At 40.1% G+C, this 25,911-nt stretch overlaps 1 protein-coding gene across 2 annotated transcripts; it reads right to left on the reverse strand.

The window, feature by feature from the left end:
- Positions 1 to 561: 561 nt before the first annotated feature.
- LOC117544929 (transient receptor potential cation channel subfamily M member 4-like) lies at positions 562 to 23,957 on the reverse strand. Of its 2 annotated transcripts, none has more exons than XM_034214459.1 (28): positions 23,674 to 23,957; positions 21,629 to 21,690; positions 21,340 to 21,517; positions 20,821 to 21,001; positions 19,018 to 19,187; positions 18,502 to 18,676; positions 16,717 to 16,781; positions 16,366 to 16,599; positions 12,638 to 12,740; positions 12,420 to 12,541; positions 11,636 to 11,929; positions 11,449 to 11,550; positions 11,215 to 11,343; positions 10,847 to 10,976; positions 10,183 to 10,328; positions 9,710 to 9,822; positions 9,507 to 9,623; positions 9,337 to 9,380; positions 9,015 to 9,076; positions 8,359 to 8,477; positions 7,733 to 7,865; positions 7,461 to 7,635; positions 7,116 to 7,281; positions 6,849 to 7,030; positions 2,315 to 2,447; positions 2,123 to 2,195; positions 1,079 to 1,172; positions 562 to 981 (listed from the first exon to the last, which is right to left on the reverse strand). In XM_034214459.1, exons 1-28 carry the CDS (start codon positions 23,731 to 23,733, stop codon positions 950 to 952), a joined length of 3,594 nt encoding a protein of 1,197 aa, XP_034070350.1. In that variant the 5' UTR covers positions 23,734 to 23,957; the 3' UTR covers positions 562 to 949. The 2 variants fall into 2 exon arrangements, with proteins under 2 accessions (XP_034070350.1, XP_034070349.1); XM_034214458.1 differs by having other exon boundaries at positions 9,015 to 9,253.
- Positions 23,958 to 25,911: the final 1,954 nt, after the last annotated feature.

Here is a 25,911-nt window from a genome sequence, read left to right on the forward strand (position 1 = left end):
ACTGAACCGTGACACACATGCTCACATATGGGTTCATGTCTGCACATGAGAGGGGGGGGGGGACAGAAAAGTGATGACACTGCCTCTCTCAGTGCGACCCGCTGCTGCGATTGACAGGTGGCCCAGCCGGCTATTTACAGTGAAGCCTCCTTCAATAGCCCTGCTCTACTATGTGACCTTCAATAGAGCTCTGGCAATCTGAAACTCAGCACCACATACACCTTTCACACTTACATATTCCCTTCTATCTACAGTATATCAAACTACCTCACTCTTATGTTTAAGTCACAATTTCCCTCAGTGATTCATGGGATTATAGTATTTCAATGTTTGACCTTTGACCTGACGCGTCGCTCCAGAGAGTGTAGCTAAAGGAATAGTTCAGTCTGTAACTGACACTGATTAACATATATCTTGAGTCAGGGTAGCTGTTGCCATTTTGTTTCAAGTATTTGTGCTAAGCTAACTGTCTATGCTAGCTCTTGAGAGTGGATGTCGTGTATGTCACAAAATGTCCCCCTAAAGGGTTAATCCGTTAACAGTAGCATAGTTGACTCCTTATACCATTGTCTACAATTTATTGAACATAATAAAATAATGTTGCAATACAAAAACATGATTTAACATTTAAGTTTGCCCGAACATAAAAGTATTAAACAGTAATGTGTCCTGTAAACATTATTGTAGTTTTAATATAGCAGTAAAACCCTATATAAAAACCTTTGAAACAGTATTCCAGGAATAAAAACATGATAGCATTGACAAACAAAATACAGACAATATGTCATGCTACATCATAAATACATACACTTTACTTTGTAATTGGAATAATGCTACTATACTCCAGTTCAGAACAATTAAACTACTTGAAGTGAGTCCAGTGATGAACATGGCAGTGGCACTTGTCTTTTACCGACCCTGAGCAAGTGAAGGCATCACCAAGGCTGGATCAGGCAGTGTGGGAAGAGGAGGGGAACGCCTCTGTGAAACAGAACACGGCAAGTTAAACATGAATGACTTAAGGCAAAAACCAACAGGAAACAATCTGAGAAGAAAAATGTATGCTGTGATTTTGTACCTCTTATTGTAGGAGGAGGCCGAGGAGGTTTAAACGTGCTGCCTTGTGCCAAAGTATCCACAATCCAGCTGAGAGCACTCGAGCAGTACTCCATCTGAGATGAAAGATCAGAAGAAGAGATCAGGAGAGAAAAAATCTGTGCGTTTACATGCAGTACACACCTGAGGTGAGGATTTATTATTTGGGAATACCATGACGTTATCTAAGGCTACATGTTGAAGTTTCCTGGTCATTTTGCATGTGTGTGATTTCGCCTTAATTATGCAAGCAGATCATTAAAAAAAAAAAACAGGGTTCTAGTTAATATCATGCAGTCCCATTTTAACCTTAACTTAAAGTAATAGTTTGACATTTTGGGAAACCTCATATCAACCTGTTAAATATGAGGCTATCGCAAGCAGCCAGTTAGCTTAGCTTAGCATAAAGACTGGTAGCAAGTGGAAACAGCTAGCCTGGCTCTTTCTAAAACGGAAATCCAGATACCAGCACCAGCTCACTAGATTTACACCTATCTTCTTCTTCTTTCTTTTTTATCTGTACAGAAAACGATAAAAAAGTTCCTCAACCAACGGAGACTGAGGGAAATTATTGGTTCAAACCAAGACATACCAGGTCATAAAACCCCAAGAGAAAACAGTGCATTTTTATACTTTACACTAGCTGCCCTCATAATGCTAAGCAAACCCAGTTAGTTGCAGTAGCTTCATATTTAACGTACAAACAAAAGTAGAATAAATACTGTCATCTAACTCTCAGCAATTAGCAAATAAGCCTTATTTCCAAATTGGCAAACTATTCCTTTAAAAAACGTGTGATTTTCCTCACATATGAAATAATGCATATTGTGATATCAATATCAGAACATGGTGTTCTAGTTGTCGGGATGCATATCATTCTGCCCTGCTATATCTAGCTGGCTGACATTTGTATAGGATAAGTTGACTGAATGCAAGACATGATGTGAAAGTATCAAAAACAACTCAAATGGTACAGAATAATAATCTCAGTGAGAGTCAATACTTTAAAAAGGTGCTATAATTTCACCTCATTCTCCAGAGCCCTCAGCCTGTGGTCGAAGTCTCTGCCTTCACTCATGTGTTTAAGTACACCATCCACTCTAAAAAAAGAAGAGAAAAAAAGGACACATTCACTATTATGTTATTACTGATTATGTATTATGGAGCATGACATAAATAATTACACTGACATAGTGTTGGTATAGGGAGGTGTGCTCACTTGACAGACATCTGTTTGAGCCTCTCACTGTCACTGCTCTTCTGGATCTTGTTCTGGGCGGTCAGGAAGTCCTCCTTCTGAATGGTTTCCCACGTCATGAGCCTGTTGGCTGCTTTCCCTTTTAACTGCAACACTAAAGAAAAGAGAAGGATTTGTTGATTGCAAGTTGAAGATGATGTGGGAGTTACAATGATACAGTCCTGTTACATGACACTATTCGAGGACACTGACTAAATTGGGGGGAAAAGGCAGTTTCAAATAAAACAACACATTGATAAAAGCCAACTGGGAGTCAAATGTGTTGGCGCATCTGGGAAACCATTCGTTATATTAATTAGACTCACTTGAAAGGATATTCTATATGTTTTGAAGGGATTGAATGAGGTTTATATCTATAATCAGTGTATTTTAGTAGATAGAAGACGATGCTTTGCCTGTTAGGCCCCGAGCCTGTTTTTCAGGTCTCAGGCTCGAAAATGACATTCCCAGACCAAATGACCATATCTTCCCTTCTAAAAGGGTTAAATTAATAATCTTTTTTCTCAAAGTAATGATAAACCTGTGAGTTGGATGTAGAAAAGTCAAAATCAATATAGATGTTTTTTATTTTAAAGAAAATTCAGATTGAACATGGTAAGAAACTGTAAATTATAGTGTCTGTCCAAAAAATATTTTGTACATAGTGAAAACTAACCTTGGATGATGGGTTAGTAGACTAAAAGCTTTAGGAATCCAAAGTACAACATATAATAAGTACCCTGTATCAAGATTGATGCAAAACAAGTGATATTTGACCTTTTTAGACAGATTTAGTCAAAAAAAAACCTCTCCTGGGGCCATTTGACCGTTAGTGTCAATAGAATCGAAGGGAAATCGTCCCATAGACTCATGTTTTTAAAAAAAATGGTAGCCTCTCTGCGCATGCTAGCTTGCCTTAGAGGGGAGAAATATCGCTGCTCTGATATCAAGCAACGGAAAAGCTGTTTTATTGCTTATGGATTATCAGAACATTTCAAAGGGGACGCAGTCACATTGGATTAACCCAGTGGTTCTCAAACTTTTTCTGTCAGGCCCCCCCTTTGGAGAAAAAAAAAGGCGGGCCCCCCCAACACAAATAGTCAGGCTCAGTGGCGGCGCCAGAGATTTATTTTGGGGGTTCTGTGGGGTAGCTTGACGTTTCATAGAGGGTGCTCAAACATTTAGGGTTTCCCATTAATGTACCGGTCACTACAGTGGAATTCTCTACTGCAACACTCCCCACGCATATACAATGTACCCGCAACTGTTACAATGAAGGCACGATAATCAGCTCACGGCATATAGGTGTAAGCAGGGGTAAAGTTCTATTTTTATAGGTGGTGTGTGGACCTCCTCTAGGGGGATCCGGGGACAAGCTCCCCCGGGAAGATATTTTTTTCAATTTTTAAGTTGAAAGCATCAATCTGGTGCACTTTGAGAGCAAAATGAAGAGATCTATGGATACATCTCTCAACACCCATATGAAACAGAACTGTTAACAGATTTACTTTTTCTTTATGGATATTTTACAAACCACTCCCCTTTTAAACTTTATTCTTGTTTTACTGTCATATAGTATTTCATAGCTGTTTTTTTTTTTTAAACAATAATGATCATATAAATGTGTGCCTCGGAAATAATTGTTTACATTAATGGTGACCAAAACGTTTGAGACCCACTGAGATAACACTGAGAGAGTCCTTTAGCTCACTGAGTCTCTCAGTCTGACAGGAGAGGACTCTCCTCCACTTTGTTGTTGAAAAAACTCCTTATATCCATTAGTGTAGCTCGCTAGCACCAGAAGCTAACAACAACGATCTCCGGTACCGGTGCGCTCTCTCTCTCTCGCGCACACAAAATGGCTCGTTCCACATACACACAGAGCTGAGCTTTAATGAAACGCAGAGACCCAGACGTAATAGTACTGCATCATATTATTTTCGAATCAATAATTTTTCAAATTATGATTTTTTCTTTTTTTTAAAAATCTTTTTTTTAATAACTATTTTTCCTCCTGGTCTCTCGCGCCCCCCCTGGCATACCTCTGCGCCCCCCAGGGAGGGCGCGCCCCCCACTTTGAGAACCACTGGATTAACTACACCATCGTTTTTATCGTTTTAATGCCATTGAAGACCAGTTTAGACCAGACAAAACCAAGGTAAAACATGTTAGCGTTGTGGGCTACCTAGCGCCACTTGTTTTGATGTACGTTTTTGTTGATAACGTCGAGTTTGTATCTTTCAGTGTTGAGGTGGGCACCGTTATATTCTGTGTCTCCTTGCGATCATAAACGATGTGTTGGATGTGCACCTAGGATAAGTAATAAGGGAGCTAGGAGTGATTATCGGTGCAGTAATAGGTTAGCATTTTTGAGACTTGTGTTTTGTTTTGGTAAAAATGGTTTGTATCGTCAGTTAGCTGAGATTATTCCCGTTAATCTGGTATAACACATTAATAGTATCTTAAATATTAAGATCCCCTGAGAGCAGGGGCGGATCTACGGGGGGGGCAGCTGCCCCCCCCCCACTGTAGAGCCTTGCCCCCCCAGCTGCCCCCCTAACTTTTGTTTCCCTAAAACTGTACTAAAACAAACCTACACTATTTCCACAAGCTTCTCAAGCAACAAAACAAGCATTACATTAGTTAAAAGTGAATCATTTTAAATATAATTTTAGGCCCGTTAAAAACGCAGCTACGGCCCTGCATTAAACTGCGGAGCGGCGTTCACACAGACCGCGGCTCACACCGCTGCAGAGAGGGAGCGAGCTGTCCCAGCACCTATGGATCAGCTTCCCCTGGGAGCATTTCCCTTTCCACTAGTTTTGTTTTTACTAAGGACGAGAGCTTGAAACTAAATATTAATAAAACGCTGCCGTTTGAATCGATAGGGTTTAACAGACGGGCGCTGTTTGGGGCGTTACGTTACAAAATACTACGCAGACAGCGTTAGCTGGGAGATCGATCACTTTGCTAAACTACGCATCACAGCAATGAGGCCAGATCAATGAAACCAGGATACATCCTTTACTGTAAAAACTGGATCCAAACACAGCTGCCTGTGTGCGCTTGATCAATACTTTCTGATGTTATATGATATGCTACATATTAGCTAGGCTACATGGCCCTAACGTGTAAAGTTATACAAGCATTTGTACCAGTGCTTTTCACAAGTAGACTCTTGCAGGCCATAGTATAGGAGTGATTCAACAACAACACAAAGACATATGAGAAGTGATCAGGACGAACAGAAAGAGGAAAAGGAAAAGAGAGTTCACTGAAGAGACCAGGAGGGTCAGAGCGGGAGGAAGAGGAGGAGATGAAGAGACCAGGAGGGTCAGAGCAGGAGGAAGAGGAGGAGATTAAGAGACCAGGAGGGTCAGAGCAGGAGGAAGAGGAGGAGATGAAGACATTAGTGAAGAAGAAGAAATGTATGTGAGGAATAAAGATGAAGTATCAGAAAGAGGGCCAGAGGCAGGGATCAGGAGGCAGATGAAACTCCAGCTGGACCACATGGTATGTTCTTATTCTCCTTACATATTCCATTACAGCAGCACAGTCTAGCAGCTCTTAGTATTGACAAATATTGATTGAAATGTGTTGCTGCACAGGTCACCTTCAGCTCTCTGAAGAGATGGGTGATGTCATTTGTGTACTTAATTATAAGTTGAAATGTTGAGTTTGTCAATCTTAATCTGAAAATACAAAAACTGAAATATAGGTAAGCGAAGAAACTGACACTTTTGTGATGTAATTCCCTCAATGCAGATCACACATGGACTGATCCATTATTTGAATAGGAGGGTAAATGGTATGGCGTGACGGGGTTGAAACAAACTGAGGGACAATATTGCAATTTCATAGATAATTCAAGTATTTTTTCAGAATTTAGTTTTGATCAGTTAAAGTTGACAAGCATATGATAATATTAGCAGCAACATTTTGGGATAATTGGCCATTTTGATTGGTTTGATATTAAATTAATATGTAATAATGCTTAGTGAGGACATACAAATATGTCTGTCTAATACTAAGAAAACCAATTTTTTTAAAACAAAATATATATTTAGTTTTACATTGTAATGCAAAAAAACCTGTTCCATTAATTCATTGCTTTAAAATACATTTTGTAGTTTCCTTTCATTTAAAATGGTTGAGGTAAGCTTGGGGGACTCAAAGGGCACCCGATTGTTTGTCTGAACATCTTGTTTCTCTTGTGCATTAAGAACACTTGTGTTAGGGCATGAATTAACAATAAATAGGTTATATACAGTATAAAATACCACGTACTGTCCGCCCTCCCATGCCACCCTGGCATGACCTCTTGCCCCCCCTTTGCCCCCCCATGTAAAATGTTCTAGAACCGCCACTGTCTGAGAGACACAGTGTCGTGAAAAAAAAAACCTAAAGTACCCGCCGGCGGGGACCTTCGGGCTTAACAGGTACATGGACTGGATAAGTACCTCCCTGCCTCAAAACATCCAAACTATCCCTTTAAGATTGCAGTTGAAATACCTACCAAAGTGGTAGATCTTGATGGAAGGCACCTTGCGGATTACCCTCTTGATAAAGAGATTGATGTGAGAGAGGATGATGAACGGAGGAGCCAGGGAAGGACGGGAGTGGTACTGAACAATCAGGTTGTAGCGCTGGAACTTCCAGTAGATGTCACTGTTACCCTGCACTTCAGAGAAGGTGTGGCTGGGTGGACAGAAGGAGAGCAGAGTTAAACCATGTTGTGCTTGTGGAGCTACAGAGACAGACTGATGGACAGCCATCTTCTTACCTGAACATGGCGATGAGCAGGTTGATGAGCAGGATGTTGGTGACAAGTAGATAAACAATCAGCAGAATAACGACCAGCCAGTTGCTAGACGTCGTCCTGCAGGGCTCCTCGCCCATCTTAATCAATGTCACGTTGTGTGTGCAAGGCATGTCCCAGGCCTTCCCCACTGAGATTGACAAAAAAATAAAAGGAAGGTTTAAAACTACGTTCGTACCGTGAAGTTTAAAAAGCTGCAATGGATGTGGAACAAAGGTTCAGATACATACTTCATTCTTAAACCGGTTTTAAACTGTAATATTGTAATACTTTTGATCAGCTGCATGACACACAAACAAACACATTTACCATCCATCTCTTCCACAGGAATCTGTCCGAAGATGTGCAAGTACGGCCTGTAGAAAACCCGGCGAAAGATGCGCTCCAAGCTGGGGTCGTAGGAGTACAGCAAAGCCTGATTGGCTACTCCGTATGCCATGAGCCACACCATGAGGAAGAACAGGAAGAAGAAGATGTCCTTCATCTGAGAAAGCAAAAATAAAATAGATTTCCATCAATATAATGAAAACATCCTGCTAAGTAAGGTTGGTATGATGTCAACCTTTGGGATTGTTTCTCACCATCTTGCCAACAATGATGATCTTTGGTCCCATCTGTTTGTGAATGGCAAAGATGTGAATGAGACGCAGAGTGAAGACCATGTAGTCCACACACAGGATGTCGCGGCCTAATTCATAGGACCAGTCGAACATCCTAAAACACAGTGAAGAAAATACAGTTAGGTAACAGCACCATCCAGTGGGTGAAATGTAAGAGTGACTGCAGATTGAATTCACGAGACTCAGGACAGGAGAGGATTAAATCCTTTGTGATTTGTATTTTGTCATGTTGTTTTGATTTATGTCCAGTTTGGTTAGCAACTGCATTAAGTTCCCTAATTATAACTGTAACCAACTCTAACTTTTATAAACATAAATCTCATTAGGCTAAACTGTGCATATGTCTACTCTTTGACATTGTCACATATATCACAACACACTGCTCTGTTTTGAAGGGTCCAAGCCATTGAGAATAAGAGTCTTAAAACACAATAATTAAAACATAATTAATCTCTTTGTAATTCTGTAATATGAAAACTCATGGACAATTTTACTAATAGTGTAGAGTTCTGTCATAATCATATATGAGATATATATAATGTTTAAACTTTGCGTATACTTATATAATATGTTTGAAGTGTCTATACCTGAGGATTACTCCTACGATGAAGAGCACGATGGCGACTAGGTCACACTTGTTCCACACGTCCTGAATGTACACTCTGATCTTCTGACGCAGAGTCTTCATTGTCCCCAAAAAGAACGTCTATGGGAGAACATCGAGCGTAGATGAAATAGGGCGGTCATCACAAAATCACCAGATAGTGCCAAATACTGAAAAACTCTTTAGAGGTAGCGTGAGACTCTAATCCAACACACGTTGTCATATTCTGTGCGTACTGAAATCTGGTGAAAATCGACCTCTGTTAACGGTAAGTGGATCAATCTGAGCTGCTAGAGCTGTACCAAATATACTTTTTTTACAGTCAAAGCTTCAATAAAAATTGAGTTTTTAAATGTAATGAAAAGGAGAAGGGAAAACAAGGACTTGTTTCTATAAGACTGAGTGTCCGTATAGCTTTATATCTGGAAGAAAACACTAGCTTTTCTCCTTTTCTGAAAAGTTGGACACCATAAATGAAGCTTTGACCCATTCTGTACAACAACAACAACAACTGTGCCACACAACACTATCCTGTTTGGGGAAAGGCCATGGATGAATAAAGAGAAAGGCAGTGATATCGAGAGGGGAGGTAAATCTGGAGGCGTTAATTTGGTATAACTAGGATCTGTCTGCACTCACCTCTCGGAACTCCTCACACACGATGGTGAATACCCAGAAGTACAACACATACTCAGTGATGGCTGGACCAGCGGGAGGCGGGGGCAGAAAGTCCACCAGCAGCACATAGGAAAAGAGCAGGAGGAACAGGAAGTACATGATAACATTGCCCAAAAATGCGGTGACAGGAGCGAACCAGAACTGACGCCATCTTGACACGATGAACGGACGCTTTGGAGGTCTGTGAGTCTGGGGTATGCCTGTAGGGAAGGTCATCGGCCATTGTTAAGTAGTTTGTCTCATTTTTATTTTACAAGAGGCATTGCGTTAAAAGACAGCTCACCTTTTGCGGTCCTTGGAGTGTGTGATCCTTGCGTGTCAGCTTCACTGTTACAATAACAAGACGTTAAAAAAAATCAATAGACAAAAGGAAATTCCCCCTAAAACAAACCAATAAAGCAATGTGGTCCCTTTTCCTTAAATGATCAAAATATGAACATGTTAGAGTTTTACATGTGCTTAATGTCTGAGAAAGAGAAGACGGTGGCGCCATAGAGGCTGTCGCTGTCGCGGCCCGGTCCGTCATCGCTAGGCTTCCGCTCGTCCTCCTGGTGCGGGTCATTTTGTTTCCTGTGAGGTAGAGCATGAAGTAAAGGATCAGTGCGGAAATCTGACAATTCTGAATGACTAAATAATGATACTAATTTGGGTTTTACCTGAAGGGGATGAGGTTGGTGTAGCAGAGGAAGGGGCAGAAGAAGGCGAGCAGGAGCTTCCACACCTCTGTGCTCCTCTTCATGTCACCCCACCAGATCTGAGACATCAGAGACTGGAGGAGAAATGTAGAGCATTTTCACCAACTGCAATGTATTTTCTCAATATAAAAAGGGGCTGTGTTTTTTTTGTATTAAATCAAAATTCCATTATCATTATTCCCATTATTCCTTCCTTTTCAAGTCCTTTTCATTTTAATAATATTAAAGAAGAGAAGACTATTTCAGTTAAACATTGTATGAAAACAAGGTTTGATCTATTTAATTATTCTCGGGAAGGGAAGTTAGCAAGTTACAGTATCAAACGTTTAATAGGATAACAGATACCGTGTTAAACTGCCTCAATAAAGCCCTTGACTTGGTTCCAATGTTGTCTTTGATATGTTAGTCACACAGCTTTGAAAACAGTGACGTACCTGCACTCCGTCATGGCTGAAGAAAAGTCGTGCATCAGCACCCATGCCCATCTGTAAGCAGGTGGTGCCCCCCCAAACTGGAGATTTCCTAATCAGCAGCGTGAAGGAACGACTCTCATCGCTCCGATAGCAAGAGCTGAAGACGTCTGAGAAGAGAGAGCACAGACAGAGCTTCATTTAGAAAAGTGAAATTCAGCAAGAAAGTTATTCTGACAAAAAGTCAATCATCATAAACAGGATGTGCATGCATTGCTTTGTAAAAAACGACCCATTTCCACAGGCAACAAAACAATTAATTCCTAAAAAGCAGACAGCTAAAAAATAACTTAATGTCTGACCATCATTGCTACACGTTTTCTCAAACATTAGTGGATTGAAGGTTCATGATAGTGTTCATTTCATTAAATAAATATGTGACTTTTTGTTTTTCATGAATTAGACGAGACTACGACAAGGTGTCAAACAATCCTACCTCTGGCATTACCAACATGCAATATTGTGATTAAAAAAGATCAGACTGATGTGTAGTTTGAAAAAATCTGTCTTTTTCATGAACTTCCACATTTTCTTCCCATCACTTTGTCACTCTCCCGTACGCTCACACTCAGACTACAGTATATATATAGAAATAATTGTCCATATGAAGACTAGTTCATGCTCTCACCGTGTGCCAGGTTCTCAAACCTCTGGGCCAGCTCTTTCATGGACAGTTTGGTCTCAGCCTCGGCCTCCAGCTTGGACATTTCCCTCAGGATCTTACAGCCACTCAGAGCACTCAGCACCGACTCCCCTGCCTGAGAGAGACAGCAAGGAAACTCAGGTCATACAAAAACTTTCAATGATACAATATGTTTGCTAAGAATGGGATGTTCATGAATGTTTTTCTTCTGTATCACTCAGGTGGTTAGAAAAATGATATTTACTAATCAAGCTCTGGGTCTGATTGCACCAGAAGAATGCAGATGATTAGATTATCAAGTGCTTATTTAAAAAAGAAACACATTATTGCTTTATATGTCTTCAAAGTCTTACCATCTCCCAGAAGAATATGGACATCTTGCTGCGGTTCTGGAGGACAGACCAGATGAAGAGCGAAGCCCAGGGGAAGAGACAGCGCTTGTCCCGATACACGCAGTCTCCTCGCAGCACCTTACTGGCCCGCTGGGATGGATGAAAGGAAGCAGGGGAGGGGGTGTCAGAATAATTGCAAGTCCACGTCATTTGTTTATTAACTTTGATATCCGTCTACTTATTAAGCAAAGCTACCCTAAGAGCTCTCCTCTTGGATGAGATCTGTTCTAATCCCAAGGCTTCGTAGTAAAACGGCTGGCAGACATCACCCATCAACAGTTCCAGGACCCTTGCAACCTGAGGAAAGAACAAAAGATTCAAGTGTAAACACAAGTTCTGTTTTCATTGGCCTGGCCTGTGTCTATAATCAGAAGAAACAAACCTCAAAAAGGCTAATATCCGTCACTCCGCCACTGTGTACATTCTCTGCTGCACCTTTCGTGGAGTCCTGCAGGTTTAATGTGGGTGCAGGGCCTGCATACCCCAGCCGCTCCACTAGATGGCGCTGAAGCAGATGGTAAAGCACCGTCCCGTCGGCCACGGAGCGGTAGAGGTTCTCCAGCCGGCCATATGTCAGGTAGTCCAGAATGTTGAGGCCATTCTCCGTGAAGAGGCGCACAAACTGAGGCTTGTCGTTGACCAGGGCGTCTGTCATGGAGTCTTCCAAGTCTTCATACTAATTGATTGGGAAAAGGTTTCAATATAAGGTCAATACTTAATGCGTACCAAATGCCATTGCAGAGTAGAACTTTAAGTGCTGTAATTACCAAAAGGGCTTCAAAATAAGGCTGCACAAGTTAGAAGAAAAAAAAACTAATTGTGACTATTTTGACTGTAATTGCAATTACGATATGATTTACAATAGTGGAGATGTTTTTACAAAATTATTGTCATCATTATTGAAAGATATTTTTAAAATCCGCATGGCGAGATTCCTTTTAAAGGATCTGTACCAAACAAAGATAAAATAAATTAAGTCTGAAGAATACGATGTGTAGTCTGTCTAATATTATGCCTTCTGCAATTTCAAAATTACACCAACCAATTTTGCTATTGCGATTACATTTCGATTAGTTGTGCCCTAATACAGAACACTACACATAATACATTTACTTTAGAGTGGTAGTATTTCTCATCTCATGTGATGTCTCCCCCCTCCCTCTCACCCTCCATTGGATGTCTCCATTGAAGAGTTCACTCTTGGCGATGTCGACCCTGTTCCATGTGACCGCTAGCTTCAGCTCTTCATTGTAAGGACTGTCATCAACAGACGCTCGATGTTTACTGGCTGAGAAACACAGAATCATACCACAAAACATCAAAATAAAGACGTGTTGCCACTTAAAACAGACATTTTTCATAATTTAAAACGAGTTGCATGTACCTCCCACCAGTGCCTTGAGCAGGACTGTGTCAAATTCATTGGGGCTCTCCTGCTCTCCATGGTAGATTGTAATTAAGTCTCTGTTTTGGTAGATGCTCAGAGCCTGGAATATGGAGACAAGAATCAGGAAAAGTACACATTTGAGTTCAATAGTGATACTGAGCAAGAGACGGACATGCAGACAGTGAAGAAGAAAGATTGGGTGACAGGGAACTGTCAAAGCCATGATCTCGTCGAATGGACTCACCGCTGAGTGAGCAGATTGTCTGGCATTTAAAGATGTTATGAGGGCATTAGAAGTCAAGCATCAACAGTAATAATTAAACATTGATTAACAGTGGCTATCAAATGAGTCCCTAGTTCAGGGGTGCCAAACCAGTCGATCGCGATCGACCGGTCGATCGCGGGGAGATTCCCAGTCGATCGCGAGATGTGTCTAAAAATAGAACAACCATATTTTGTTTTATCGTTAATGTCCTATAACATAATCTTCCTGTCCCAGAATAATGCACTTGAACGCATCAAAGCTTTGTGATTGGCCGGCGTGACCCCATGTGTCGGGGCGTGGCTGGTGGGCAGTGGGCACTATTTCGCTGACGTTGTCCGTGTCAACCGTGTCAACTAGTGATGGGAATTACGGCTCTTCTTGGTGAGCCGGATCATTTGGCTCGGCTCACCAAGAAGAGCCGGCTCTTTCGGCTCCCAAACGGCTCTTCAGTTTACCACATATTATACCTTTTAATTAAATCAAATGTAGCCCTGTTTTGACTAATTAATGATGTATATGTGTACACATATATCACTTAAATTATTCAATACACCCTTTGTACTGAAGTATTCAAAAGTGAAAATTACATAAATTAATCATTACATCATTTAATTTAAATGATTTGCTGTGGCCAAATGTTTTCATTGCATTTACAGACCCTTGTAACTCTCTGATACCACCCAATGAATGCACTGACTTGCTTGTAGAACCACGCTACACAAAACAGATAGCAACACCTATAAAAACTAGGCTATTTTAAAAAAGGGGCTACTGTATCGACATTTTAAAATTATATTTAAAGAAAAGGCCCTGACAAAACAGCAGGGCTCTATTTCAGTAACTATTAGCTATATAAACCACGCCCCCCTGCAGGAGAGGGGAGCGTGCTCTGAGATCAGCTGATGGGCTCTCAGAAGAGGGGGAGAAAAAGAGATCTCCCTCCTCCGTGTTTTATTCTTATAGAAGTAAGAAGAGAAGTAATGGGGCAGAAACCCTCCTTTTTACGCAGCGGTCCAGACATAGACATCAAACGGCGACACATATTCAGTTGCCAGTTACTTTGGCATTAGGGCAGGGATATCTAGATACTTTCCAAGGTTTGACATAATGAATTGTGCTACTTTTAAAGCAAGCAACGATGTTTTCAAATCTGTAATCAAAAAGCTCCTCAAAAACACTATCGAAGCAGTTCCTGCCGTTGCTACGTTAGTTCAAACAGTAACAACGGACTATTTTTCTTAGCGGATGCATGTCAATTTAAATAAATACAACTATTTTTTTAATCAATAAAATCATTTTCTAAATCCATAAAAGCATTTCAATTAATATTGGGAGTCATGTCGTTACTTTGTTGAGAATGTGGCCATGTAATAAGCGGGATAATGTGCACATTGCATAATGTGCCTTCATGCCGATTTAGATCCCTCCGCAAAAAAAAAAAACGGCTCGTTCGCGGGCGAGAGCCGGCTCCCGTCGTTCACTTAAAAGAGTTCGCGACCGACACATCACTAGTGTCAACCGTCAACAGGAGTGACACACACACAAGACCGCAATTATGGCAGAAGCAAAAAAGCCCAAAATATATAATTTCACTCCGAGTGGGAGGATGATTATTTTTGTATCTGTTCCAATTCAAAGTCCATCTGTCTCATCTGCAATGCGAGCGTGGCTTTATCGAAGAAGGGTAATTTAGGAGCGGCATTTCAAAACAGTGCACAAACGCTACGAGACGGAATTCCCTCCTAATTCTGCCCTACGCTCCAAAAGGGGAGGGGCCTGAAAGGACAGCTAAATGCACAGCAGTCCATTTTCACCAGGCCCAACAACAAGAGCAAGGCTGCTACCAGAGCATCTTATCGTGTCAGTCACGTTCTTGCGAAACACATGAAGTCTTTCAAAGACCGCGAAGTTGTGAAAGAAGCATTCCTGGAGGCTGCCGATGCGCTTTTGGGGGACAGTACAAATAACAGTAGCATTTCAACAGGTTTTTGATATAATAAAAACTCAAGTTAGATACCGTTATTAATCAGCTGTAAGTTTTAGTTTGTTTGAACTTATTCATTATAATTATTGTACAAAATGGTATAAGAATGCAAACTTAAATTGATTATAGTCTATTATCAATTCAGGTTAAGAAACTAGTGTTGCTTGCATCCTATTTCTTTTTATACTCTACTAAAATGCTACAAAAAAGGGTTTGATTCTATTCATTTTGTCTTTTTTATTGCACTTTGGCAGCAGATTCCTGTGTAGCTTCAGATCTGAGTTGTCTTATTAGTAAGCCTAATTTATACTTTTGTAGCAACACTATTTTTAATTAATGGCAAAGAAAGGGTTCAGAGTCTTTTATTTTTGTGTCATATGTGGCAGCACTGTTCAATGTTTCTTGAAAACATTACCCACTGTAGTGACTTGTGAATAAACTCCAACTCTGTATCAACAACACTGTTGTGTAACTTCAGTTAAATACTTGTATGTGTGTAGATTAGAAAGAGGTAAGATAAAGGATCTGCAGTATTTTAGGAAGTATTCATCGTACAAAGGTCAGTTTTATACAAGTAGAAGTGTGTATTTAACTGGTAGTAGGCTCAGTAATGGCTACGCCTCTCTATTTGGACTGGTAGATCGCGGCAGACTGGCAACTTTAAAAGTAGCTCTCGGTTCAAAAAAGGTTGGGCACCCCTGCCCTAGTTAAACAGATACTCAACAGGCAGGGAGTAGACACATCTGTTATATTTATTGATTAAATAATCATGACGGCACTGACAATAACCAGCCACAGTCTTTGAACGCAGCATGGGCTGTTGATGATAAAACTGCAGCGATTAGGAGGGTGTGTTGGTAGTGCAGAGGAGCTGACGTTGATTTAAAATAGAGAGCAGCTAAGATACTTCACAGCTTTTTCAAATGCATTTTGGAAATGTCCAAACATGTATAAGAGTGATTTTGATCAGATATGTCCTGAAGAGTTGGGAGGATCACTAAAGGCATTTTTCTTTTAAACATTATTGGCTAGACAGATGCAACTAATCCTATTGCAGTCTGTTTTGTTACAGGAATAATCCTCTTATTAGTCAACAGGCTCCGTAGAGGCTCAATAATTGTTCATTAAATGCAACTATTATAAAGTGTTGGATGACATGAGCAACAAATAAACCATGTGGCTGTTTTTCTTAGAGCCTTAGCAGCTGCAACAGAGCTTAACATGTTAGCTTTCCCTGGGGGTTATGGTACAAGAGAAAATACTTTGCCACTTGGGAGTATATGCATGTTTATTGGAATGCTGATATATCCTGTGGGAGTAATATTGAAATCTCGACCTTATAGCATTCAAAAGAAAGGTCAAGGTGTCACCAGGAGGCCATGAATTTAAAAGTTAAATGTCACGGCAATCTGAGCCAGGAGCCGCTGAAAAAACAGCTCCTTCCTGAACACAATGACAACATGCTTCAGCACTTACCTGCTCAACTAGTTTATCCGTCTCCGCTTCAGAGGGGAAGTGCTTCTTAACCCGTTCTGCCACTCTTTCTTTCAGATCCACGCTGGGCCCCGCCTCGCCGTCCCCCTCTGAGGAGGACTGGGCGGTGGGGGCAGAGGACAGGTTCTCCAGGACGTCACTCAGGAAGTCAGCCAGCCCTCCAGAGCCAGCCAGCACCAGCCAGGGCATGGAGGTCTTCAGAGAGAGGTCCACTCTCTGGTGGAAAGTAGAAAAAGAAAACAAAAATATTTATGATATACAAAAGCCCTAATAAAAGTAAAGTAAGTTGTGCTTTTGAAATGATTTATTCTATGTAAAAAGCAGCAACTGTACCTCCAGCTTGCTTGCCTCCCCTGATATCAGCATACATAGGACTGGGATGTCGATGCTGCCGCTGCCTACAGAAATACAAACATTTTAATTCCTTCAGTGCATTGGTACATTTATTTCCACATGTATATTTTTTTACTTAACGCTATTTTATTTCAGAAATATTTTGGATTGTTTATTTCTAGTTTCTTGATTTCTCTTATGTTCATTGACTTGTCTTTTATGCTGCTGTAACGCAAACATTTCCCAAATTGGGATCAATAAAGTACTTATCTATCTACATTCTTTGTTTATACAGACTTCACTTTAATGCAGACATTAGATCCTGAATGCAGGACTTGGCACAAACTAAGCATATTTTCCTTGTAACGTAAGAGGCAACAACACAGAGGGAGCACGCCGTTAAATATTTTTGCCTAAATCTCTGCTTGACTATACATGTTTAAGAGCTGTGACTGAGATTCCTGCAGTGACATGCAAAGGATTTCAATCTGCAGATAACGAAGGATCATTTTTTCAACACAAAAAGTCACCACAAGAGGTGATGGATGAGCAAGGACTTGTTCGTGGGTAAAAGAGCCTTGTGCCGTTTGGACATATTTTAGTTTTCTTTACATACACTTTACACTACTGAAACATTAGTACAAGGAAAATTAGGGATAATAGCAGCAGCAGAAAAGCTGAAAATCTACTATTTATTCAGGATTCAAGATAATCCATCATCATTCCTCATGCATGGTTCTCCAAAACCAGTTTTACCAGCAATTCAGTAGGAAGGAAACAAAACAACAGAGGAAATACAGTTTAAGGTACACTTCTTTCAGTCATTGGTGTCACATTTTAAGTGAAGAAGGGGAAAAAACTGTCTTTTCTGATACTACATGTGACCTGCTCCATCGAAATCAGTCGCATTGACCCGAAGACACATTTTGAGTTGTATACACTGTTGGAAAGAGGATATTCCTAGCTTTCTAATGATATCCGGATTGTTTGTGTACTCCAAATATTAAGCGAAATATGTCACATTATATAATGACTGTCACCGAGTCATCATTTTGAGAAAAAGGCCTTCAAAGTTTCCTCTTCTCTGGAATCCATCGATCTGATTGATTATTAGCGGAGCAAATGACCAAAATACTACGGAGGGAAGATATTTTCATTTGGAGGGGAAGCTCGCGAGTGTGTGTGTATACGTGTGTGTGTGTTTGTGTAATTTTGCGTTTGTGTGTATTGTGTTTGTTTCCCGGGGAAAACACTCACGAGAAACACCGGCTGTTGTTATGCCTGCTGTGACGTTAAGTTACTCCGTTCTCCGCTTGTAATTATGCCGTTACAAGCTTCAAACTTGTATTTATCACCTGAATTTGCCGAAACAAGTTTAATATTCTGAAAGCCAAGACTTTGTTTAATTGAAATCAGATGAAAACAAACTGTAACGGACCCTGCCGTGTTATCTATGATTACTATACTCTTACATTCATAATTTTAGCCGGAGGGAGGGGGGGCGGCGCTGCGGAAGAGCAGATTGCGAGGGAGAGGTGCCTGTCTTCGTCCCTTTACAAGCTTCAAAAATGTATTTATCGTGTGATTTTGGAAATAAAAGTTTCATATTCTGAAAGCCAAGACTTTGTTTGTTTAAAATCAAACAAAACAACCGAACCCCGAAAAAATAGTTTTTTACGTAAATCCACGTTTATTTTGAAATGAGCCGTTGCGACTTCCGACTGATTTCGATAGAGCGGGTCACATGTAATACCAAACATTATATTTAATCATATTATCTCTCACCCCAGATGCCTGTGCGCTGATGGGAGATGTAGTCCTCCAGTTTGGCTCTGAATCCAGTCTCTTGCCTGCGCTCAACACTCCCGTCGTCCACCAGCAGGAAGGCCTGGTAGTTGTTGTCCAGGCAACAGGAGTCCCGGGACGTGTTCTCAACGTAGTACTTAGCGGGAAAGCTGCCCTGCAAGAGCAAGAAACAAGGAAGTTATGATATAGCAAGGTGTCTTTGAATAAAGTCAATATCTGATGTGCATTAGAGGCCCGTGTTTACTAGATTCCAACATACGACATAGAATCACAGTAAAAGAAACAAAGCAATACAATTGGGAACCAAGATAATGAAGAATACACGCTACAGTTCTTCTACTTTTGACACGTAAAGCTGAACAACATCTTCCCTTAATGACAAGGTCTGGTTGTAATAGAGAAAATAATTCAACCCCAAACTTGGGACCTAGTCTTTTCCTCATTTAGAATAATTAGTGCAGATTTGTAAATGAAGTATAGGAAAACCTGTCCAACCTGAGGGTTGACCAGCTGCTCTCGATTGTGGACGAAGCCCCAGGGAGTGATACCCAGCGCCACCACCTTGTTGAGGGACACAGACGAGGCTGCGGTGGCATGATCCCTCACCGCCTCTCCAACACACCTGCCCACGCCTTCACGCAGGCCGGCCGTCAGGATCCACGCTCCTGGGAAGAGCAGACAAACAGTGAGGGGGAGAAGAAACCAGAAACTGTGTGGTAGCTGTAACTTCTTAAGAGGAAGAGAAATGTCATAAGAATTTGCCGTTTAAAGCTAACATTTTTACCTCTTGACTATCAGGTAAATGACCAAGACCTATTTACAAAAGCCTTCAAATTAATTGTAAATAAGCTTACATATTCAATTAGGACTAATCTAATCTAGTCTATTTGAGATGGACAGTCATTTATACTCAAGAACCATAGACATTGTGTTAAGTGTTTTATCATGGAAAATGCTAAGTAACAACATCTAACCATCGGAACCTTAAAAAAGAAAAGTTAACATGGAAAATAAAACGCATCAAAAGCTACTATCACGGAGATACATATATACATACAGCCTCAACACACTTTTAACATCTGTTTACTTTGCTAAATATATATTTATTACGTAATGTTTACTACTGTTTTGATATTTTATGTCCATGTCAACAGTCCTTGTTGGTACACACACATCTACACAGTGTTGTGTATAAACAATGTGTTTGGAGACATCTTGTTAAAGTGACCTCGGTGACAGGAGATCAGTATCGCTGTTTGCCACCTGCATCTGGCACAGGAGTGAGGAGGAAACGGCCATTGTCGTACCAAATTAGGATCGGACCCCAGGGAGTCCTAGACTGGACTGCTACTACATTTTGTAACAGCTGCATTTTTCCTGCTAAAAGCACCATGAGTATTTCTGTGTCATTCAAGAAAATCCATGAATAGATTGTTACCTAGAAATGTTTACACATTTTAGAGGACTTAATGTGCATCTCTCTCTATCTACATTACAAAATAATGAAATTATGCTGATTTTAATGTTTTAATCTTTAATGAAAATGTTGAGATTAAAATGTAAAAGAGGTGGGCAAAATACTATAATTACCATAAGGGGAAAAAAAGACTTAAATAAAGTTACATACGGCTATAAAGGTTAGACATATGAAGTTAAATGCCGTTAGAAGCATTTGTTTTATAAGGGAAAAATAAAACATAAGGCAAATTAAGGCTTTCTTCAAGGTTAATTTAGTTAATTTAAGACCTTTTTGAAAACCAAATACACAGTATAATAGGTAAGTAAGTATTATGATGAACCAGTGAAGATGGTATGACCCAGAATCATATATCAGGTTTCTTAAGCAATTCCCATCTGTAAAAACAATAATTCCTGCTGAAATGTTGAACTATGCGGCTAAAGCTAGCAACTAAAAATTGATGAATGAATTAACCAATGAAAGGTGGTGAATTAAGTTAAGTTTAAGGCAAGGGGAAATATTAAGATTAAATGTAAGATTGTTTTCAAACATGTTATGCACTATTGAGGAAACAATGCAATATTAAATGCAAGATGCAGATTTCCTGAATTTAGGGCACAGTCACACCCATCAAAACAATTATTTTAAATGTGAAGGGGACCAGTCTGTAAATTATGAAATCATATGCTGGCTGTAGACAAATCGCTTCCCAAGGAATTTTAAAGTCACAGTGATAAAAGTGTGCATGGGTTTAACTGGCCTGTAACCTATGACCCACCTTCATAGCAGTGTTTGCAGTTTAGCCACTTCAAAGTTCATTTGGCTTTCACAATGTTTACCTGTGCTTTGTGAGGCTTTCACCAGTCCCTGCCGGAGGACTTCTCGTACCCAAGTCTTCACCTTTGTCCTGCCTTCTCCGCCCACTATAGAGACCACCAGGTTAGGAGCAGAAAAACCCCAGTGAGCCGTCATCAGGGTGTAGACCATAGACGCTTGGGTGTCCCATGACAGACGCAGGTACTGATATCCCAAAGAGACAAAAAACATTGAAACGGGTAGAGGATAAAACACAAATTTGACTTCAATTTAATTATAAAATGTGTGCTTGATTGTATTATAACTGTCCTATGTGGTCAAATTGTAATGTAGCTTATCAGTAAATATATGTGATCCCTTTGTGTTCAGGTGCAGCAGTAGGTTAAGGATAAAGGAGGGGAAAGTACTGATAACTACAGAGTAGGTGCATTGGAATCTTAATTGTCTAAAAACAGAATAGATTTGGTCATAAAATCTAAAAATATAGAGACAAACATTAAATGAGCCATTCAGAGAACAGAACTGAGCAAAAAGCCACCCACATAGCTGTGCCTCTTGCTGGCTCCTGCAAACTGCAATTCCCCAAAGGCATCAGTGGGATATTCAGAGGAGTGCTGGGCGCTGACCCAGCGGTTGACAATCGCTGTGCTGAAGTAGTCTCCAAGAGCCACAGAGCCGTGGTCATCTCTCGCACCCCCGCACTGACACCGCGCGCCATTACTGAGAGAGGTGAGAGGATAACGCATGTGAAAACATGATCATCCTGACGCCTCGGCACAATAAATAGACATTACTGTCACAGAGGAATGTGCTGCACAGAGTTCAAAGTACCTGAGAGAATCTTCTACAAAGGTGGTGCACACTCTCTTCTTGATGATCTTGGGGATCCAACTCTGAAAACATTTTCAAAAGGTTAACACACTGAAATTAAACACAGGCTTTTACCACTTTAAGAACTCTATCCCTACCCTTTTATGCTTGGAAACCATGTGGCAGTAGGGCGTAAGAAAATGTTAAAGTGAGAACTTTGACTTTGGCTCAGAGATGGTGATAAGCTGGTGAGAGGTTCTGTGTCTGAACACCTGGCTGTGAATTCTGACATGGTGCTGTAGTTTCAGACCAAGTTTCTAAAGTGTGTGTAAGAGTGCGAGTGTGTGTGGTGGGCACGTAGGCCACTACTGTACACAGGTATCTACTGTGCATCCAGGAGGCTACATTCTGCAGGGGCCCCACTGGACACGTTTTACACACTGGACTGGAAAGGGAAGCATTGGGCACAATCACTTACCTGAGACCTGACACACCTAAACAGAATGCAGCTCTGTTATTATTAACACCTGTGCTTTCAAGTGAAAATATTTGTTGTGAGACCTGAGCCAAAATCCTTATATTCTGAACAGATATTTGTTTTATCTTTTGAATGTTTATCTCCCGGTATTAACAGCGGCTATGTTTGTTAGGCTTTAACTTCAAGCTATGATATAGCTTACAATACTTCTGTACTTTTACTTAATTAACATTTTCAAAATCAGGACTTATATTTGTAATGTAGTATGTAAAGACTGTGGTATTAGTACATTTATTTAAGAAGAGGATCTGAGTCATTTTACCACTAATGCTTACAAAGTTATCAAAAGGTGGCACGAGTGGTGTAAAGTAACTAAGTAGATTTACTCATTTACAGTACTTAAGAAATGTTTTGAGATACTTGAGTTCTACTTGGAGTATTTAAATGTGTTGCTACTTTGTACTTGTCCCCCACCAGAATTCATAGGTGCAGATTTTGATTAATATTTTGAAATACAAAACAACACTATACGACTTCACATCTGGAGTAACATTCCAAAGCTACCCTGCAGCTGCAAAGTCATTAAAACTAGCTGCACCTTCACCAGCTTTGATAACACTTGAATGCATCAATAATTATAATCAAAACATATAATATATTATTCTGAAACAGGCCAATCTGCAGAATGTGTACTTTTACTTTTGGTACTTAAAGTACATTTTGGTGCCAATACTTGTGTTATTTTACTTGATTAACATTTTGATAGCAGGACATTTACTCAGAATTGTGTTTGTTTACAACAGTAACATGCTAATTGATGCAACACTATTATCTAGAGATGTCACACATATAAATAATAATATAAACACATAAAGGCAATTTTTCTGCACATGATTACATTTAAGTACATTTTGCTGATAATAACTTTGTTATTTTCTTAAGTAAGACTTTTACTATTAATTAAGTATTTTGACAATAATGTATTGATACTTCTTCCACTAGTTGGCTATGTACTGTAACGTTAGCTGGTGAAAGGCTGGGTAGTACAGTACAATAAGGGGCGTACTCTTATCTTTGTCTGTACAGTCAGAGTTAGGGTGAATAAAGTTAAAGTAACATTAAGTAGGTAAAAAGCAACCCTATGAAGCTCTTGTTTACAATTGTCAATGACTCTAACCGGCAAATTAGCCGTTAGTGTTGTATATTTTAAAATGTTAAACAGTAATTTCTCTTCCGCAACAAAGTGAGCTAGCTTAACTTCCGCCGGTTTGACAACTATCCACAGATATGAGCACGAGCTTCTTTTTAGGTACATTTGCGACAAAATGCGGGTCTGTTTACACACAAACACACAGCTGCAATGCTACTTTCTGTCGTCCATGCGTCCGTCATAAACCGTGAGTATTAGCTCCTGCTCGACCAGCTGATTCTGCTGTTTGCCCTTCGCGTCACTGTGACTCAGATCCTCTCGGGGAATAACCAGCCACAACTTGTATCACAACGTCCACTTAAATTCCTCTATTATTAAACTGTAACCGTAAAATACGTGCATGAAATCACGCCCGGAACAGAGAGATTATGAGCCTACCTGGTCCTTCTCAGATTTGCCGATTTTATTTTCGCCTCCCCCTTCTCCTGTGTCTCTCATTGTGTTTCCTTTCTATGTTCCCCAGTGGGAGATATAAGGAGAAGAAAGACTTCACAGTTTCGGTCTGCCCATTTTATAGTGAGTATGCTAAAATACTGGGTTGAATAAACCTGAAGCTATGGAAGAGCCATTTCCAAACATTTCTGAGCAGCCAGAGAGGAATCAAGGTGTGCCGCAGACACACCACACACAGGTGAAGGTGTGGTTTCACAAGAGGCTCACCATTTGCAATTTTCCTCAACACTTTAAAACAGGAGGAGCCAGTCACCCCCACTGTCTGAGAGCTGCTGATTATAAACCTCTTCATGAGTTCATATAATTGTTATTATCTAGGGATGGTGAGATGAAGCCTTACGAAGCTTTTAAGATTTCCTGCCAATTTGTTGGGAAATTCTTTCGTCACAGAAGCAGAAGTGTGTTCAGACCGGTTCAGACTTTATATTATATACTTTAAATACTTTAAAAAGTGGTATAAGAGAATTAACAATTACAAACACAATGAAAAGTATTATATCAAATATAAACAATATAAAATATTCCGGATAATAAAGTAGGCTACTTAGGCGGATATGACATCTCAACAGTGTGATATTTCTAGTACCGAGTTCCCAATAGAATACCTTTAAACAATGAACATAACATCTTATGTTCATGTAATCAATTTGTATCAATATTGCACTTATTCCAGTTGAATGATTTTGATTGAAAAGCCTACGGAGGCTGGTAAACATTGCAAAGAGGGATTTGTATTCCTTAATAATATTCTCAAACTTAACCACGTTAGCCTCAGAAAGATAAAATAAAATGTAGCCTACTTTAATCATCTCAATTTGGGATTAATAATGTACAAAACCAAACAAGGCATTACATAATACCAAATAAAAAAAGTAGAAATAAACCATTCTAAAATATAGACATCATAAAACAGAAATAGAAATAAATCAGCATTAGAGAGTAAGAAAAATATACAGATGACCGGGAAGATATCAAATCTATAAACTGTCTGATGTATTTGTTGGTGATAAAAACAGGATAACATTTAAGCAATAGCTCACGACAGGCCGTGGTAGGCTATATGCTCATTATATCACAGCTAAGGGGCGTGGTTCGGCCCGACGCAAGCTATTGCTTTTATAAAACGGTTACCAAGTGTGGCAATATGAAAGAAAAATACACACTCTAATTTAAATAGTTTTTATTAGTAAATAATGATGTTCAAAATAAAATAGTCCCTCCCTTGCCTTCTGCACGAAACATAGTGCGAGGTGGTTGCTATGCAACAACACTTACAGCTAGCGAAAATATTAGACAGAGAGCGTTGATCCATTATTTGGCTATTTATTTACATTCATTTGTATGTTGCCGTTTATTGTGCACCCACTGAAAAACTGTCCAGCATCAGTAGCATGGCTTACGTGGTTACTTGTATAGGTTGAGGTTGTTCTAGGCTGTTGCTTGGCGTGGTGAGAATATTGCTCCACTTTCTCCGGTCCCGGAGATGTGGCTTCCAGTAGCTCTGGAGAGAGCTTTCGCACCTGTGGCCACTAACGGTCATACTTTCTCTGCTTTGTTTCAAGAGCCGCATCAGAAAGCTTTTGAATGTTGCTACTTTTCCAGTTGGTCTACCTGCTCTTCACGTAGCTCTGCATGTCGTCGTTTAGGTGCTTTTTTCCCCTGGAGATAGGCACTCCTCAATCCACTCCTCCATAGTAAGACCCCCCCGGAGGTCGAAGTGAATCTTAAATGTTTCCATCTTATGCTTTGTAAATTGTTTCGTAATGGAAGAAATGGAAATATATTTATAAAACTGACAAGTCAAATCAAGCAATCTGATTGGTCGATAGTGTTTTTGCGGACCTCTTTGATTACAGATATGAAAACATCGTTGCTTGCTTTAAAAGTAGCACAATTCATGATGTCAAACCTTGGAAAGTATCTAGATATCCCTGCCCTAATGCCAAAGGAACTGCACACTGAATATGTTTTGCCGTTTGATGTCTATGTCTGGACCGCTGCGTAAAAAGGAGGGTTTCTGCCCCGTTACTTCTCCGCTGCTTTCTTGTTCCAGTTCTTTTCAGCCCAACGGTATACTGTTTTTCTCAGACGTGGAGGGATACTGACTTGTTGTGAAAATTAACTTACAATTCTACCCGTGGTATACGCTCAGTATATCACGGC

This window comes from Gymnodraco acuticeps, unplaced genomic scaffold, assembly GCF_902827175.1.
Source record: "Gymnodraco acuticeps unplaced genomic scaffold, fGymAcu1.1, whole genome shotgun sequence".
NCBI classification, from domain to species: domain Eukaryota; kingdom Metazoa; phylum Chordata; class Actinopteri; order Perciformes; family Bathydraconidae; genus Gymnodraco; species Gymnodraco acuticeps.

Excerpts from the sequence above, each read along its gene's own strand:
- LOC117544929 (XM_034214458.1), bottom strand. The coding sequence starts at position 23,733 with ATGAGAGACACAGGAGAAGGGGGAGGCGAAAATAAAATCGGCAAATCT. Across the intron at positions 11,344-11,448 it reads CCAAGAGGAGAGCTCTTAGG|CGGGCCAGTAAGGTGCTGCG; the intron begins GTAGCTTTGCTT and ends CATCCATCCCAG. Across the intron at positions 2,196-2,314 it reads CTCAAACAGATGTCTGTCAA|AGTGGATGGTGTACTTAAAC; the intron begins GTGAGCACACCT and ends TTCTTTTTTTAG.